This window comes from Bidens hawaiensis, unplaced genomic scaffold (genome assembly GCF_021521415.1).
Source record: "Bidens hawaiensis isolate Kalapana, Puna unplaced genomic scaffold, B.hawaiensis_p1.1 tig00005142_1, whole genome shotgun sequence".
Taxonomy (NCBI): Eukaryota; Viridiplantae; Streptophyta; class Magnoliopsida; order Asterales; family Asteraceae; genus Bidens; species Bidens hawaiensis.
In genome coordinates this window covers 1,076,291-1,091,963 of record NW_027491327.1, presented here as the reverse complement: position 1 = coordinate 1,091,963, position 15,673 = coordinate 1,076,291, and the positions used below count along the sequence as shown (strand labels likewise).

General features: G+C 33.4%; 1 protein-coding gene across 1 annotated transcript; it reads left to right on the top strand.

The window, feature by feature from the left end:
- Positions 1-5,130, top strand: LOC143629021 (lysophospholipid acyltransferase LPEAT2-like). Its single transcript, XM_077098416.1, has 14 exons — positions 1-437; positions 1,079-1,259; positions 1,360-1,419; positions 2,220-2,383; positions 2,457-2,520; positions 2,600-2,668; positions 2,844-2,939; positions 3,022-3,066; positions 3,182-3,252; positions 4,271-4,337; positions 4,424-4,474; positions 4,548-4,658; positions 4,765-4,812; positions 4,889-5,130. Exons 1-14 carry the CDS (start codon positions 1-3, stop codon positions 5,060-5,062), a joined length of 1,638 nt encoding a protein of 545 aa, XP_076954531.1. The 3' UTR covers positions 5,063-5,130.
- The last annotated feature ends 10,543 nt before the right edge of the window (positions 5,131-15,673 follow it).

Genomic DNA, 15,673 nt, shown 5'->3' with positions numbered 1-15,673 from the left:
ATGTCGGCAGTCACCGATCTCAAAACCCCTCTTCTCCGGCAACCACCGCCGCCGACGTCAGATTCCGTTGTACCCGAATTCATCCTAAATATCGACAATTGTTCGATTACGACCAATACCCAGTTGGAATCTGATCAAAACCCATATGGGTTTCTCGGGTCAACCCGGTTTGACGTACCCGGGTCGACTACCGTGGACCCGTTTAGGAACCAGACGCCCAAAATTGAAGGGGTTTATGAGTGGATTAAAGTGGTTTTATGTGTGCCTATAGCTTTAGTTCGGTTGTTATTATTTGGGTTGTGTTTATTAATTGGGTATGTGGCTACAAAGACTGCTTTAGAAGGGTGGAAAGATAAGCAGAATCCTATGCCTAAATGGAGGTGTCGGGTTATGTGGATCACCCGAATGTGTACTCGGGGCATATTGTTTTCATTTGGGTATGCTTAATTAACCTTTTTTGGTACTTGTATGCATCAATTTCCGTTAAGGGTGTAAATGAGTCAAGCTGCTCGTGGTAGGCTCGTAAAGCGAGCTTGAACCCGATCTCGAGCCTAAAAGTAAACTTGGTTAATAAACGAGTCCAAGCCTAAACTAGCCTACTATATATATAATTTTTATTTAATATATTTATATATAATTTGATAAAAGTTAATATTGTATATAAAGTTGAAATAACTAAGTAAATAATATATGTTATGTTACATATTGATGTTTTGATTACTCTCTTATCGAAGAAGTATTTTCAAATTTGTGAGTTGTCATTGTAACGTTTCATTTAACATGTAATTTAATGTATTCTGATACATATATGACCTGTTAATTATATTTTTTTTTCATGTTTCACTTCATATAACACCCGCGCTTAAAGCTAGTATATAACTAAAATATATACAAAAAAAAGTATTAATATAAGTAAAATAATTAATAATAAATAAACGAGTTGAACGCGAGCCGAGCTTGAGCCTGAAAAACTTTCACGAGCCGAGTTTGAGCATAAACCTGGTCGGGCTCAGCTCGGCTCGTTTGCACACCTAATTTTAATAATATTTATAGGTATCATAATTATCTTTGTTTTCAGGTATCATTGGATTAATAGGAAGGGAAAACCGGCTCCTCGGGAGATTGCTCCGATCCTTGTGTCGAATCATGTGTCGTATATAGATCCGATATTCTATTTTTATGAATTATTTCCAACAATTGTTGCATCTGAGTCCCATGATTCCATGCCCTTTGTTGGTACTATTATTAGAGCTATGCAGGTTTGTGCATATTGTGTGCTATATGCAGCCGTGCGGCCCGTGCCTTTATAAATATAGTAAATGCTAATGCATAGTTGTTATTCTGTTTGTTAATATGTAGGTGATATATGTAAATCGGTTTTCGCATCAGTCTCGGAAGCATGCTGTAAATGAGATAAAGGTATACTGACTTAAATGATCTCTCCATTCACATGTTTGAGTTTTTATGAGACACATGTGGACTTTCCAAATTTAGTTTGTGTTTGGGCCACGTTTTGAAACATATTATGTGATATTAAATGATCAAAAGAATTAGGTAGGCAGCTGTCTACAAATGGCGGCGAAAACTGGTTGGGGTGTGCTTCTCTTGCAAGGAAAAAAAGTCAGACAATGCTTTACAAATTTTGACTATTTAAGTTCAGTGATAAAAAACACCACTGACAGTCTGACACACTATCTAGACACCACTTACGTGTCGTATATGCCCGTATGATAGGGCGAAAAGTAGTCAAACGAGTTGTAAAAGTGGTCAAACAGACCGTATGATAGTCATACTTGCTTTATGATAGAGAGAAAAATGGTCACATTATCACATAGGTCATATGCGGGCCAAACATATGATGTTTTGATTCACAAAGATACGTCTGTTGTGACCATTGACACAGATGGCATTTTTCGCCCTATTATACGGCCCGTATAATGTGACATGTGTGATCTTGACTGTTTGTGAAATGGATTTAAAACCAAAAGAGGGTAAATAAGTTATTTTGGTTTACCCTTAAATATCTAACTAAATCTGAGAAGCAAAAATCTGTTTATTTATACATAAAATCACTTCCAAAATGCAAATTCAAACACCCTTTGAAAACCGGTTGTAAATGAAGTATTTTCCCGTGAAATACTTAGAAAAATAATTTATTTTGTATTCGATTTGTATAAGCAATTTGATACAGAAATGTGCCTTTAAGGATGTAAATACAGAGAAAGGCCTCAAGTGACAAATTTCCACGACTACTTTTATTCCCCGAGGGAACTACAACCAACGGAAGGTCGCTTATTTCTTTCCAACATGGCGCGTTTATTCCTGGTTATCCTATTCAACCGATAGTGGTTCGTTATCCACATGTACATTTTGATCAATCATGGTAAGATCACTAGTCGTGAATTTACTTTATCAATTTAAGTTACTCTAAATGAGTGCTTTCACATGTTTTATAGGGGTCATATATCTTTGGGGAAACTCATGTTTAGAATGTTCACACAGTTTCACAATTTCATGGAGGTATATATATGCTTTCGTTTAATATAATATGCGCATTGGTTTTTAGAAAAGGTCGTAACGTTTTGCTGGAACTTATCAGATTGAATATCTCCCAATTGTTTCACCTTCGGAATTTGATAAAGAAAGTGCTATTCGTTTCGCTCAGAAAGTGAGTTTATTATGTGGTTTTTAATAATAATAATAATAATAATAATAATGATGATGATGATGATTATGATGATGATAATGATAATAATAATAATAATAATAATAATAATAATAATAATAATAATAATAATATTTGAATTAATATTTACTAGATGTTTGCTTAATTATTAATGTAGACGGGTAGAGCAATGGCTCGTGCTCTAAATGTTGTGCAAACGTCACATTCGTTTGTTGATTACTTGATTCTTTCAAAGGCGGCTGATTCCGGACATGTATAATGCCTGCCTTTTGTCATGTGTGCAAAATTTTACAACTTTTATAAATGATTTATTTTCTTTAAACTTATTTTTGCAGGAAAATCCATCGCTCTTTGTGGTTGAAATGGCGAAGATTCATCAAGTGAGTTTATATCTTCAATTCGTGTTTGTAATATTTCATTTACTTTTTTTCTGTTTTGGAAATGCTTATTTAATACCTTAACTGAGAAGAAATTATGTGTTTATTGTGGGCCCAGTTATACCATTTGAACTCTTCGGATGCATTAGATTTTTTGGACAGGTTTCTTGCCATGAATCCAGATTCAAGGTATGCTTTTAATTTTGTTATAAAGGTGATTCTATTTATAGAATATACTGTTTGTGAAAAAAACAAATTATATGGTATTTTACGTAGAAAATTTATAGAATTACTGATTTGCCCCTTATAACATCTTCATCCTGCATGTGACAAGATCTTCCTCTTTAATTATTAATAACTAGGTTAGAGCCCGTGTTACACACTGTTGAAAAATATAATAAAAATTAAAAATTATTATATGTAATACATTAATTAGAAGTTAATTAACAATATATCATTTAGAAGTCAAGAAATTCAACACAATAACTACTTAAGTGGAGTTGGTAAGCATCTATAGTTTGAAACATGAGGTCTTGGGTTCGAGACTTGTATCACACAATAATTTATTTTTCAAAATTTTACAAAATGTTATCTTTATATGAAGATGGTTGTCCATATTGTGTTTGGAAGAAGAGATGATAAAATAGGAAACTGCTCACATGGCATCATCCTATGTGGATATTGTGTTTGGAAGAAGAGATGATAAAATAGGAAACTGCTCACATGGCATCTATGTGGCATCCTATGTGGAAGCCCTAGAATGATGTTAGGTGGAAAAATCATGTTGCTTTAATATATAGTTAGATTAGATGGATGATATTTATAATATTGAACAATTTATTTAGATTTATATCTCTACAACCACCATACCCAATACCCAGTAAATCCCACAAAAAGGTCGGGATGTAGGCAAACATTGCCTCTATCCTTGGGGATAGAGAGGCTGCTTCCAACGAGATCCCCGGCTTCAAAGAAAACAGCATAGCCATAAAACAAGTAAACTATAAAGTAGGGTTTAAAAAGGTGTAATATTTAGTACTAACGAAAGAAAATTAACGAAGAAAAGAAAAAATAGAGCACAAAAATAAATAAATATGTAATAATAAAAATAAAATAGTAATAATTTATAATAAAGAGTCAATTTGCAAAACTCTTTCTACATTCTTGTTTGTAATAATCTTTTTTCTATCTACTATTATATTCACAGCGGAAGCGTTAAGTTTCAAGATTTCTTGAGGGTTTTAAGATTAAAGCCTTGCAGTCTTTCACAGAAGGTCGGTTACAAGTTAAAGTGACCTAATTACCCTTGTATTTCACATATGAATTATTAAATAGTTTTCTAATTTTATTTTTATAACAGATGTTTGAGTTCATTGACGTGGACAAGAACGGGAAAGTCATGTTCAAAGAGGTAAGCGTGTGTGACTCAAAGGGTATTTTTGTAATTTTACATCAAAATTCGTTGATCTTTTCGAATCTTGCAGTTCTTGGTAGGATCTGCTCATATTCTCAACCAGCCATTATTCCGGCGTGCTTGTGAAGCAGCCTTCTCCGAAAGTGACAGTGATCAAGATTATTACATTTCCATCGAAGAAGTAATCTTTTTCTCTAAATATTTATAATATAATCTATTAGTTTTTGAAAAATTTCCCATTTTAACCTTTGACCCAAGCTATAACCATTTTCTTGAATTTGCCGCAGCTTGGTGCTTCATTGATGCCAGCCATGGGAAGCTTGAGTAATGATGAGGTGAGTCATTAAACCAAGTATTTTCAAATACCTAAAGTGCCACTGAAACGCTAACGTGGTGACGGCAATATTGTAGGTACATGGATTGTTTGATCTATTTGATGGAGATGGTGATGGTCGGATTAGTAATGGCGATTTTGTAAATTGCTTACAAAGGAATCCGTTGCTCATAGCACTTTTTTCTTCACATTTCTTGCATAACGACTCGGACCCGAACGCATCTGCTGGTGTTTTAGAGGAAACAGTGTGATGTGTTTTATCCCCTCATATATGTGCCATTGTGTAATTTTGTTGGTTTTGTGGGGTTGAATTTATGCTGTTAGTTATTACTCCTATGTGTAATTTGTGTTTTATTTATGTGAACACTTAAAAGATATTGATCTATGTGAGTTTTTGTACATGATATCTAAAGTCCCCGAGAATACTTAGTTGATCCATGATTTAGGCGTGAAAGAGGTTCAAGAATCAGTTTTCTTTTTATAAAAGGCGCTTATTTAAACCAATTGGTATTTTTTAACCCTATGGTAAGCAAAATTCGAACTTTACACTTCTGATGAAAAAACATTACACCTATATCTTACCGAGTAAAGGTATCAAATTAGTCAGTATTCGGTTTGAAATATTCACTCGTTTTTGGTTTCGGTATATATCGGTACGATATCAATCTCATCCTTAGCTTTGTAGTTAGATAACTGATTGAAATATATATCTATGTGCCATTCTCTGGTTGCTCCTCATCACCTCTTAAGCCATCACATTGCTTAATTTGTAATTCAAGGCTTTTCATGCGTTTGACTTGAATTCATGGGTATGAGTCTCACCAAACCCGGATAGTCCTTAAATGGGTTACCATTTCATTTATTTATGAAACCTTTTCATAATCAAACAATAATTTTCACAGATAATGGCTTTCACCAAACCCATATAGCCCAGCCCTTAAACATGTTACAATATCTCATTTATTTGTGAAACACTTTCATCATCAAAGCTTAATTTAATTTCTCTCATTTACATATCTTCGTCGTCAGTCTATCCTCTCCATCACCAGTTAACTTTCGATCACCACCCACCATCGTCAACCTCCTCTCTCATTCATCAACCACCATCGTCAACCACCCCTTTTTTATAAAACAAAATTTGTGTTCAATTAAAAAATCAACATGTTCGTGTTCGTTTATGTTCGCTCGTTAAAAAAATCTAAAATACCTGCACATCTCAATTGAAAGAGCGCAACGTTAAATTAATGAACCTAACAAGCAAATATATATGTATTAAATCTAAACAAAACTATATTAAAAATAAAACAAATCATTACAAAATATAAAATAGCAAAACGAGTAAAAACAAAACCTAAACAAACGTAACACGGAAGGACTCAAACTAGTAATTTATATAAATAACCTTGGTTAGAAACCCGTCTATTAGTGATAAAGATTCATAAGAAGTAAGAAAAGTAAATTAAGTAATTTTAGAATTGTGAAAGAATTAGGGCTGTTAAAACTTTGGGCTAAAGCCTTGTCTCAAAAACCCTGCTGGCCCTGCTCATAGATTATTTGAACCTTTTTATTTCTGATTGGAATATTGTTTAAAAGAATTAATGATTTTTAAGCTATTATTACTAGGCATTGAAGTTTTAATACATTTATGTAGTACCCTATGTAGTTTGATGATTTGCGTATCTAATAAAATAGAATAACAAATCAATTTTAATAAAACGAACGCTCAAATCAATTTAAAATCAAACTTGAAAAGGTTGAATCCATAATTCTTGGTAGAGGTGTACAAAAAACCGGTTTGGGACCGGTTTCAGGCAAACCGAACCGAACCGGTTTGGGTTTAACACCAGTTTCATCCAAACCGGTTTTCAAATCGACCCAAACCGTCAGTTTTAGGACCGGTTCCCCTTAAGATCTACCAAACCGGTTTTAAAACCGAACCGGTTTGAGAAAAACCGGTTTAAAACCGGCTAAAACCGGTTAAACCGGTTTATAAACCGAACCGAACCGACGTGACCAGGCCGGCCTATCTTGTGTGTAAACCGGTTTAAGTCAAACCGGTTTTGACCAGCCGTTGACCAAACCGGTTTGGTTTATAAACCGGTTCGGTTTAGGTTTAAAACCGGTTTTGTACACCTCTAATTCTTGGTATACTTACTCAAAAAATAACTAATAACATTTTTACAATTTTGGGTTATTTTAAGCCCAACATACCAAATTCTGGTTCTTTGCCTATTTAGTAAATGGGCCACTCACCAAATAATCACCACCTCGTTACTTCCCTAATAATAATAATAATAATAATAAAATTAATAAATGATTAGGGATGTCTAATTATGTCACTAATTCAATATCGGAAATTATGCTAAGAGACTAAAACAAGATATGGAAATCACAAGTGCTGCTACTTGTGAAAATAAAAAAATGATTTTAGCTTTATTCCAAATCAAGAAAGGGAATTTTTAGCAAACAAAATATAAAAAATACTAGAGAAACATGATAAATAAATAATTGGTGGATTTTGTTTGGAATATGATTCTAGAAATATGGGGAATAAATAAAAATATTTAAGGAAACAAGAAATTGATTTCAAAATTTCCACTCTAATCAATGATCCAAGGACCACATCTTAATCAAGTTTAAAAGATCAAAACCTTAATTATTTATGGGATAATTGTATTGCACGCCTAATGGTCCCCCTTCCATACAAGTTTTGATACCAATACAAGATCTATGGGTATATTGAGAAGACTAGTTGGATAACCTTTTATTAAATAATAATCTGTCATCTGTTATTACAGCTGGAGTAACGTATTATATGTAAAAAAGGTATGACCGGTCTCAACTTGCAACTTTATATATCTTTTGATTAAAATATATTCAACTTGGTTACGAGTTATATTTCCATAAATTTAATTTTTGTTAGAAAAACATATGAGGTTTTATAGATTAATATTTGTCACATCACAAGGTACGTGAAAATTACTATATAGAATTTGGAATTTGGTATTGCGGATCATCTATGCTACATTGCTATGTCACTAACAACAACCTTTTATAGTCAAATTGTACTCATTAACTAACTTTATAAAAAGCTCATGTGTTTTTCATATAATAATGTAGTTTTAATTCTAAGCTTTACGATACTTGCCACGTTGAGGGAGTGGTAGGAAAGATGGGAAAAGGATGAGGTGACAGGTGTGATTTTGGGATAGCGGATTGGACAAACCGATGAGAAGAAATTGTTGCTAAAAACAGGATCAAATCGAGATAACGGGTTGGACAACCATCGACACTGACCCAAAACATCATTCCCCTACCCAAAATTCCCTTCCAAGTGAAACTTTCTGCACAGTCGCAAGCCACTTCGTCATCTCCAAACCCAACTCAAATTTGGGATCATGAGAAAAAGGCTCAAATGAACTATCAAGAATCTATACTTTAATGGTGTACATAAATACACTCAGTTTATAAGATATATAATGATGATATATATATATATATATATATATATATATTTAATCAAAGCATTGGTCCCAAATGATAATGATATGTTAACCAAAGGTATCATGTCCTTTATTTGTCTAAACTATATACAACAATATTTTCTATACTATATATCAATATAATTGCTTTTCTAGCAAAGTCAATAACTATTATTGGCAATTAGTGGGTGCCACATTTATGTGTTATATGAATACATTGAATTTGATCTACAATAATCTTTGATTTTATCATAATTATGAACTCTAAATATTAAATTAATTAAGTAGCAATGCCAAATCAAATCATAAAGGCACTTAAACCATGGTTACGTGTACATTCTTAGTGGTTATATTATATAATGCTAATCTCATGTCATTAGTCCCACCCACCCCACCCCGCAAGTAGCCATAAAAGGAATGAAGGGAACATTTAGAGAAGGGTCATGTCCCATTCATAAATTATAGCACTTATTATATTATTATAACCATTTAAAGTAACTAAATTATCATTCTTTTAATAAGAAAATTAAGATGAACCATGAATTCTTTTTCTTTGAGGTCGTTGTTCAAAAACTTGGAGTGGCGGTCAAAAGTTTAGGTCTATCTAAGAACGATAATATGCATAATGTATAAAAAGATAAATTGTTGGGCCACTTGACCCTGCACCTCATATACTAAGTCCGTCACTAGTTTTAGTTATATACTTTACGAGTTAAAGTGATAGGAGCTTAAAACATCTACCGGTGACGTGAGTAGTCTTACCCACTCATAACCACAAAAATACATAAAGCTCATAAGCTAAGAAGCTACAACTCTATAAGCATCAACTCCCGTGTAAAGAAATTGATAAGCTAAAAGCTTCATAACAATGACTTTGGAGCTCACAAGCTTAGTAACATCTTGCTACAATAAGTCTACAAATTCAACTATGACAAGCCATAACGCAAAAGCCTGCTGAAATTAACTATGAGGACTTATAAGGGCATCTAAACAAAAACCAGACTACACCTTTCACCAAAAGGGAGATAACTCAGTGTCACAAGTTAAGCCGGAGAAATTACTCTTTACCACGTATAGAAGCCAGACTGACCCGATGAAGCTCTTGATTCACCTATAAAAGGAGTCCCAAACACATGGTAATATTCATTCGGTTCCTCTCACTCCCCCTCTCTATACTTTATAACACTTAATCATCTTTCTTATTTATCACCTCTCGATGTAGTATCTTACTCTCACGTCAGAGGCTGATCGCATGAGACCCCCTGCTGTGGTGAGGTTAACGGTGTTCTTTGTTCTTAGCAGGCCCGAGAAGCTCTGAGCTAGAGATATCCTAAACCCATAGTAAGTCGTATCCTTGTTGTAGCAACATCTACAATATTGCCATCTAAACCATGAGACCCCTCTTGAAGGATATCATCTATCCTCTCATTGTCTTATTTACATAAATTTGAATTTGTGACCCATTCATACCCCCCCCCCCCCCCTCTCTCTCTCCCTATGAACATTTTTATGCTAAAAAACACCTACGATTGGCTATAACTTGGACAGACTAACAGAATGAGTAAGTGAGGTTGGGGAACCATGTGGGTACCTCTTCTGCGTACTTCATAAAGCTAAGTAGGTACACTGCCGCTGTCGTTGCGGGTACCTAATGAAAGATGCGGATGCAGGCCGTGATACCCATTAAAAGATGAACATTGAGTGGCAGCTATAAATCCGTTAATAATAAAAAAAATTATCATTTTAACTATTTATATACTGCATTTAATCATTTAACTAAAAATCTCATCCTTTCTATCCTAAAATTCAGTTTCACAAAACAAATGGCTCCTAAAATACCAACAAGGGTGTGGGCGATGAAGAAATGGCATTGGAAACGGCTTGGATGAATTCGTCGGATAAACATAAGGTCGTAAAGGGACAATGTTGGACGACAATTTTAGCGGCATCCCGACAAAATTTTGGTGATGCAACTCGCACAGCACACCAAATCAATTTAAAGTGGAGGGCATATTCAACAAACTTTACAACAACGCATATAAAAAACGAACGTTCTAGAAAGTCACCACCACATGCATGGATTAAATCACTTGGCGGTGTGGGACGTTTTGAAAAATCATATCATCATTCAAGAGGTTTCGTTGCAACATGATGATCCAACACTGGCTCTTTCGATATTGAGATTTATTATTATTTTTTAAAATTAGTATGCTATTGTTTAATGAATTTAGCATTATATTTTATCTTTTTAATAATTTTTTATGAATTTGTATTTTATGAATTTTAATTAGAGTTTATTAAAAAAATGGTTTATGTTACTAGAAAAGAGTGCTGTCATCAATTAAGGTATTTCAACATGCCTTAGCTATTCAGATACCCATTTTGCTATTTAGACAACCATAGCTGCATATACAAATCATATAGATTCATACTATTTGTATACAAACCAAGTAGAATAGAGTCATACGACTTGTTAGGGGTGAGCAAATTCAGCACCGGTACCGATTGGTATACGTACCGAACTGGTATCGGTATCGAAATCGATACCAAAATTTTGAGTTTCGGTATCGGTATGGTACCAGTATTTCTTGAATTTTATGTTAAATAACGGTACCGTCATGGTACCGAACTAATATCGAACTAAAAATTTCGATACTGGTACGGTATCAAGAATTTGCGATTTTCGGGATCGGATTTTCAGTACCAGTACGGTACCGATCTCATCCCTACGACTCGTTTATGATTTTAGTCAAACATGTCTTCTAGAAAGTTGTTTTTATGTCAAGTATGGACAACATATGGGACTCGTATAAGATATACGAGTCTTATGAAGAGTTTTTTTTGAGTATTTGAGCGGAGTGTCTTATTAACAGCTCCCTTTCAATATAGTTTAAGTAAAAATGATATGATAGTAGAAGACTGATGGAGACTTAGGGGGTGTTTGGGCGAGCTTTTAAAATTGTTTTTTTTTTGTTTATTTGTTTTTTGAAAAATAAAAGCTACTTTTGAAAAACTTCAATTTGAAACTTTTGGATGAGCTTTGTCAAACACATTTTGCTTTTCAACAAACAAACAAGTTTTAAAAGCTCACCCAAACAACCCTAAGAGCATTCTCAGCCCATCCCCTAAAATTATATGAGGGGGGTTTGCAAATTATAAGATAGGGTTTTGAGTGATTGTGAGTGTAAATTATATGGTGAAGAGAGAAAATATAGTGATTTTTTTTGTAAATCTAGGGAAACTTTTTTGCCCATATTTATTTTTTAATATTTGTTGAATTGGTTATGAGTAGAGGAGAGAGAAAACTGAATGATAAATGTATAAAAAAATATTATTTAATTCAACAGAAGAAAGAAATGTAGTAGTTTTTAGTGTAATTATAGAGATGAGGATAGGGGACGGGCTGGGAATGCTCTTAGTGTCGATGAAAGCCCCCGCATAAACACAAAATTGCTACTACAGTTTGTTTTCGGAAAAATTCTCAAAATAAGCATTTATGAAAACAAATTTCTAGTTTTAGGTATACCATTTGTAAAATATTTCAGAAATAGGTATTATAAACTATCGTGACGAGTAGTTTGTAGAACCAATTAAAACTTGTCGTGTGTCCTTAAACTAACCGTAACGAGCACGTTCACTAATCATTTACTCGTCACGACTAAATAAGTTTCATGCCTCGTAATCAACGCCCACGAGCAATTCATAAGTTCTTTAGTCTTAGTCACGACTAGTTTAAAATACATATTTCTAGAATTTTTTTACAAATAATACATAAAACTAAAAATTTATTTTCATAAATGTTTATTTTAAGAATTTTCCCTGTTTTTTTTACTTATATCGTACCAATAGATTATATAGTTCAGCAGGTGTGGCAGGTTGAGTAGACATAAGTACAAAACAACTTTAGTTTCTATCAATAGATATTTCATGTTGTTCTATTATTATTCGTACAAAATTTTGTGCATCAAAAGTTTTGGGAAACAAAATTATCGATAAATGATTCAATAATATATAATTAGTTCAAGACAATTTTGATACACAAAGTTGTCACTAAAATTAGGCATAAAATCCTTCGTGAATCAGTTAATGAAAGTCTGTTTAATTCTGCTTGTATAATAAATCTAACCTGTGTTAATCAAAACCCATTTTGATCTAAACCAAATTTAATCTTTTTTAAATCGGCAAGTTCTAACTAGTTTCCCTACTCTATCCAACCTTTATTTTCTTGATATTTGCTATAAATATTTGATAAGATACATGAATTACCGCATGTAGTAAAGCAGTGAAATTCTATTAGCGTGATACTATGATAGTTTTGAGGTGGCTAGAAAGATATCCAACCTTTATTTTCTTGATATTTGCTATAAATATTTGATAAGATACATGAATTACCGCATGTAGTAAAGCAGTGAAACTCTATTAGCGTGATACTATGATGGTTTTGAGGTGGCTAGAAAGATTTACGTAAGATCAAACTATATGTATTTTAAATCAACACTCTACCGATCAAGTCAAGTATGAGAATGATGTACATTGTATATAATGCGTTTGTAAATTACTCTGAAAATACATACAGTATATACTTAATTTCTTTATTAAAAATGATTTAAACTTTTAGTTTATTTGTAATGTAGATGTCATATACTATAACAACAACTACAACCAGGAAAATCACATTCATAATAAAACTATTAATAGGTCTTGAAAAAGATGGGGTGTAGCCTATAGACAAACTATACACTTGTCTAGAAGAATACAGATAAAACACCTGAGTTTCCTTTGGATCAATCATAAGGATAAACAAAATCCCTTAAATGGTATGATTGTTCCTCAAACTTTGTTTTATTTCTTGATGACAGACCATGTATTTCTTTGGGTTTCCATGCTAGTTTCATTTTTTTTAACAGAAATGTTGCCTCCGCCTTTACTTACTCCTGAAGTACATCAAATTTACTCTATACTTTAATCCCGAGACCTTCTGGGTTAGTTTATAGATTTTTTTTAAATGACAACTTTTTTGTATTTAGGCTACCGTATTCCCCAAGGTTCGAGAGCCCTAATGCCCCACTCTGCCAGACTAGGTTGTCTTAACCGGGCGCACGTTGTCTTCAGAGTTTGGCTTGAGCGTTCCCCCGGGAAACCATACCGCCTACTGCCACTAGACAGTCGTTATACCGTCACAAAAGCATAACTATCTGGTGTAACACACAGTGAGAAGAAAACTCGGAATCCAAACTAACAACCTTGCATAAGATATAGCTCAAATCTTTTATTGCCACAATCCATAAAAAAATGACACCATTAAATCTCCACTGAGGACCCAAACTACAACTCGACCACAAGTGAAGTGAGCTAAGCTTCGTTTTCTTTCTATTTTTTTTTATTTTTCTTGTTCTTTTTTAGTGAAACTAGCCTTTAAAAGAAGAGTTAATGGTCATTTTCGTCCATGTGGTTTGCTGTTTTCGCCACTTCAGTCCAAAGTTTGAAATTTTGTCAATTTAGTCCTTATAGTTTTAAACATTAGCCAATTACGTCCTCCCGTCCAACGGCATCCAACTAGGCCGTTAGTTTAAGGGGTATTTTTGTCTTTCTCCTGTTTATTTTTAGTTAATGGTCATTTTCGTTCATGTGGTTTGATACTTTTGCTATTTCAGTCCAAAGTTTGAAATTTTTCAATTTTATGTTTAATTGAATTCATTTTTTTTGCTACGTTTTCTACTTAAGTCCATGATGGAATTCATTGGTAAAGTGGTCAGGGTAATTCTCTAAAATTGAACTATACCGAAAAAGCTAACCGTTTATTTGATTAATGCATAATAGTTAGGGTTTAGAGTTAACATATCGTAGCAAACATTTTGATCGAAATCAACATCAAGAGGTCGAATATCCCGCATTTCCATGTTTGCTCAAGAAATTGATGCACTAAATCGTACGTGTGTTCTTCAAATCGTGGTATTGCTCTTGAATTCGTCAAATTCAACCCTAGAGTTGTTGTCAATTTGAAGAATTCAAGAACAACACCATGATTTGAAGAACACACATGCAATCTAGTGTATCGATTTCACCATGGGGGGGGGGGAAGGGAGTTTATGAAATGGCTAGAAACTAAATACGAGGGGGGTGATTATTGTTGTCGACAGAGTAAATGTAGACCTGTTTTGGTCGATGCTCGATGGTTTTAGGCTTGGATTATACTCTTAGGGGTTATAGACCAAAACAAAATCACCCCCTCGTGGTCAAGGTAATTACCCGAAACCGCACTATACCGATAAAACTAAAATCGTTTATTTGGTTAATGCATAATAGTTAGGGTTTGGAGATTAACAGATCGTAGCAAACATCTTGGTCGAAATCAACATTAGGAGGTCGAATATCCCGCATTTCCATGTTTGCTCAAGAAATCGATACACTAGATCGCATGTTTGTTCTTCAAAATCGTAGCATTGTTCTTGAATTGTTTACATCAACAACTCTGTGATTGAATTTGACGAATTCAAGAACAATACCACGATTTGAAGAACACACATGCAATTTAGTGCATCGATTTCTTAAGCAAACATGGAAATGCGGGATATTCGACCTCTTGATGTTGATGTCAACCCAGATGTTTGCTACGATATGTTAACTCTAAACCCTAACTATTATGCATCAATCAAAAAAACGATTTTAGCTTTTTCGGTATAGTTCGATTTTAGGGAATTACCCTGACCACTTTACCAATGAATTCCATTATGGACTTAAGTAGAAAAGGTAGCAAAATAAACTGAATTCAATTAAACATAAAATTGAAAAATTTTCAAATTTTTGACTAAAATAGCAAAAGTATCAAACCATAGGGACGAAAATTACTATTAACTAAAAATAAACAGAAGAAAGACAAAAATACCCCTTAAACTAACGGCCTAGTTGGATACCGTTAGACGGAAGGACGTAATTGGCTAATGTTTAAAACTATAAAAACTAAATTGACAAAATTTCAAACTTTGAAATGAAGTGGCGAAAACAGCAAACTACAGGAACAACAAAATTGACGATTAACTCTTAAAAGAAAAAATCCAAAGGTTTCAGATGCGTTTTCGATTTGTGATTGGTTGCTTCTGTCCTCTAGATTCTCCAATTTATTTCCTTGTACGGACCATACCATTGTTGAACACCTCTACAATACCCATTTTCCTTTCTTGCCCTTTTCTTTTCTTTTACCATTTATAACATATATTTAATCTGAATATTATGCAGTCAAAACTCCATATTTCTTTTTTCCATTTTTAGTTTACAGTTTAGTATATGAATTGACAAGTTTTTAATAAAAAAATTTCAAATAACTTTATACGATGAAGTTTATTTTAATTAAAAACAATTATAGCATATATAACTATATAT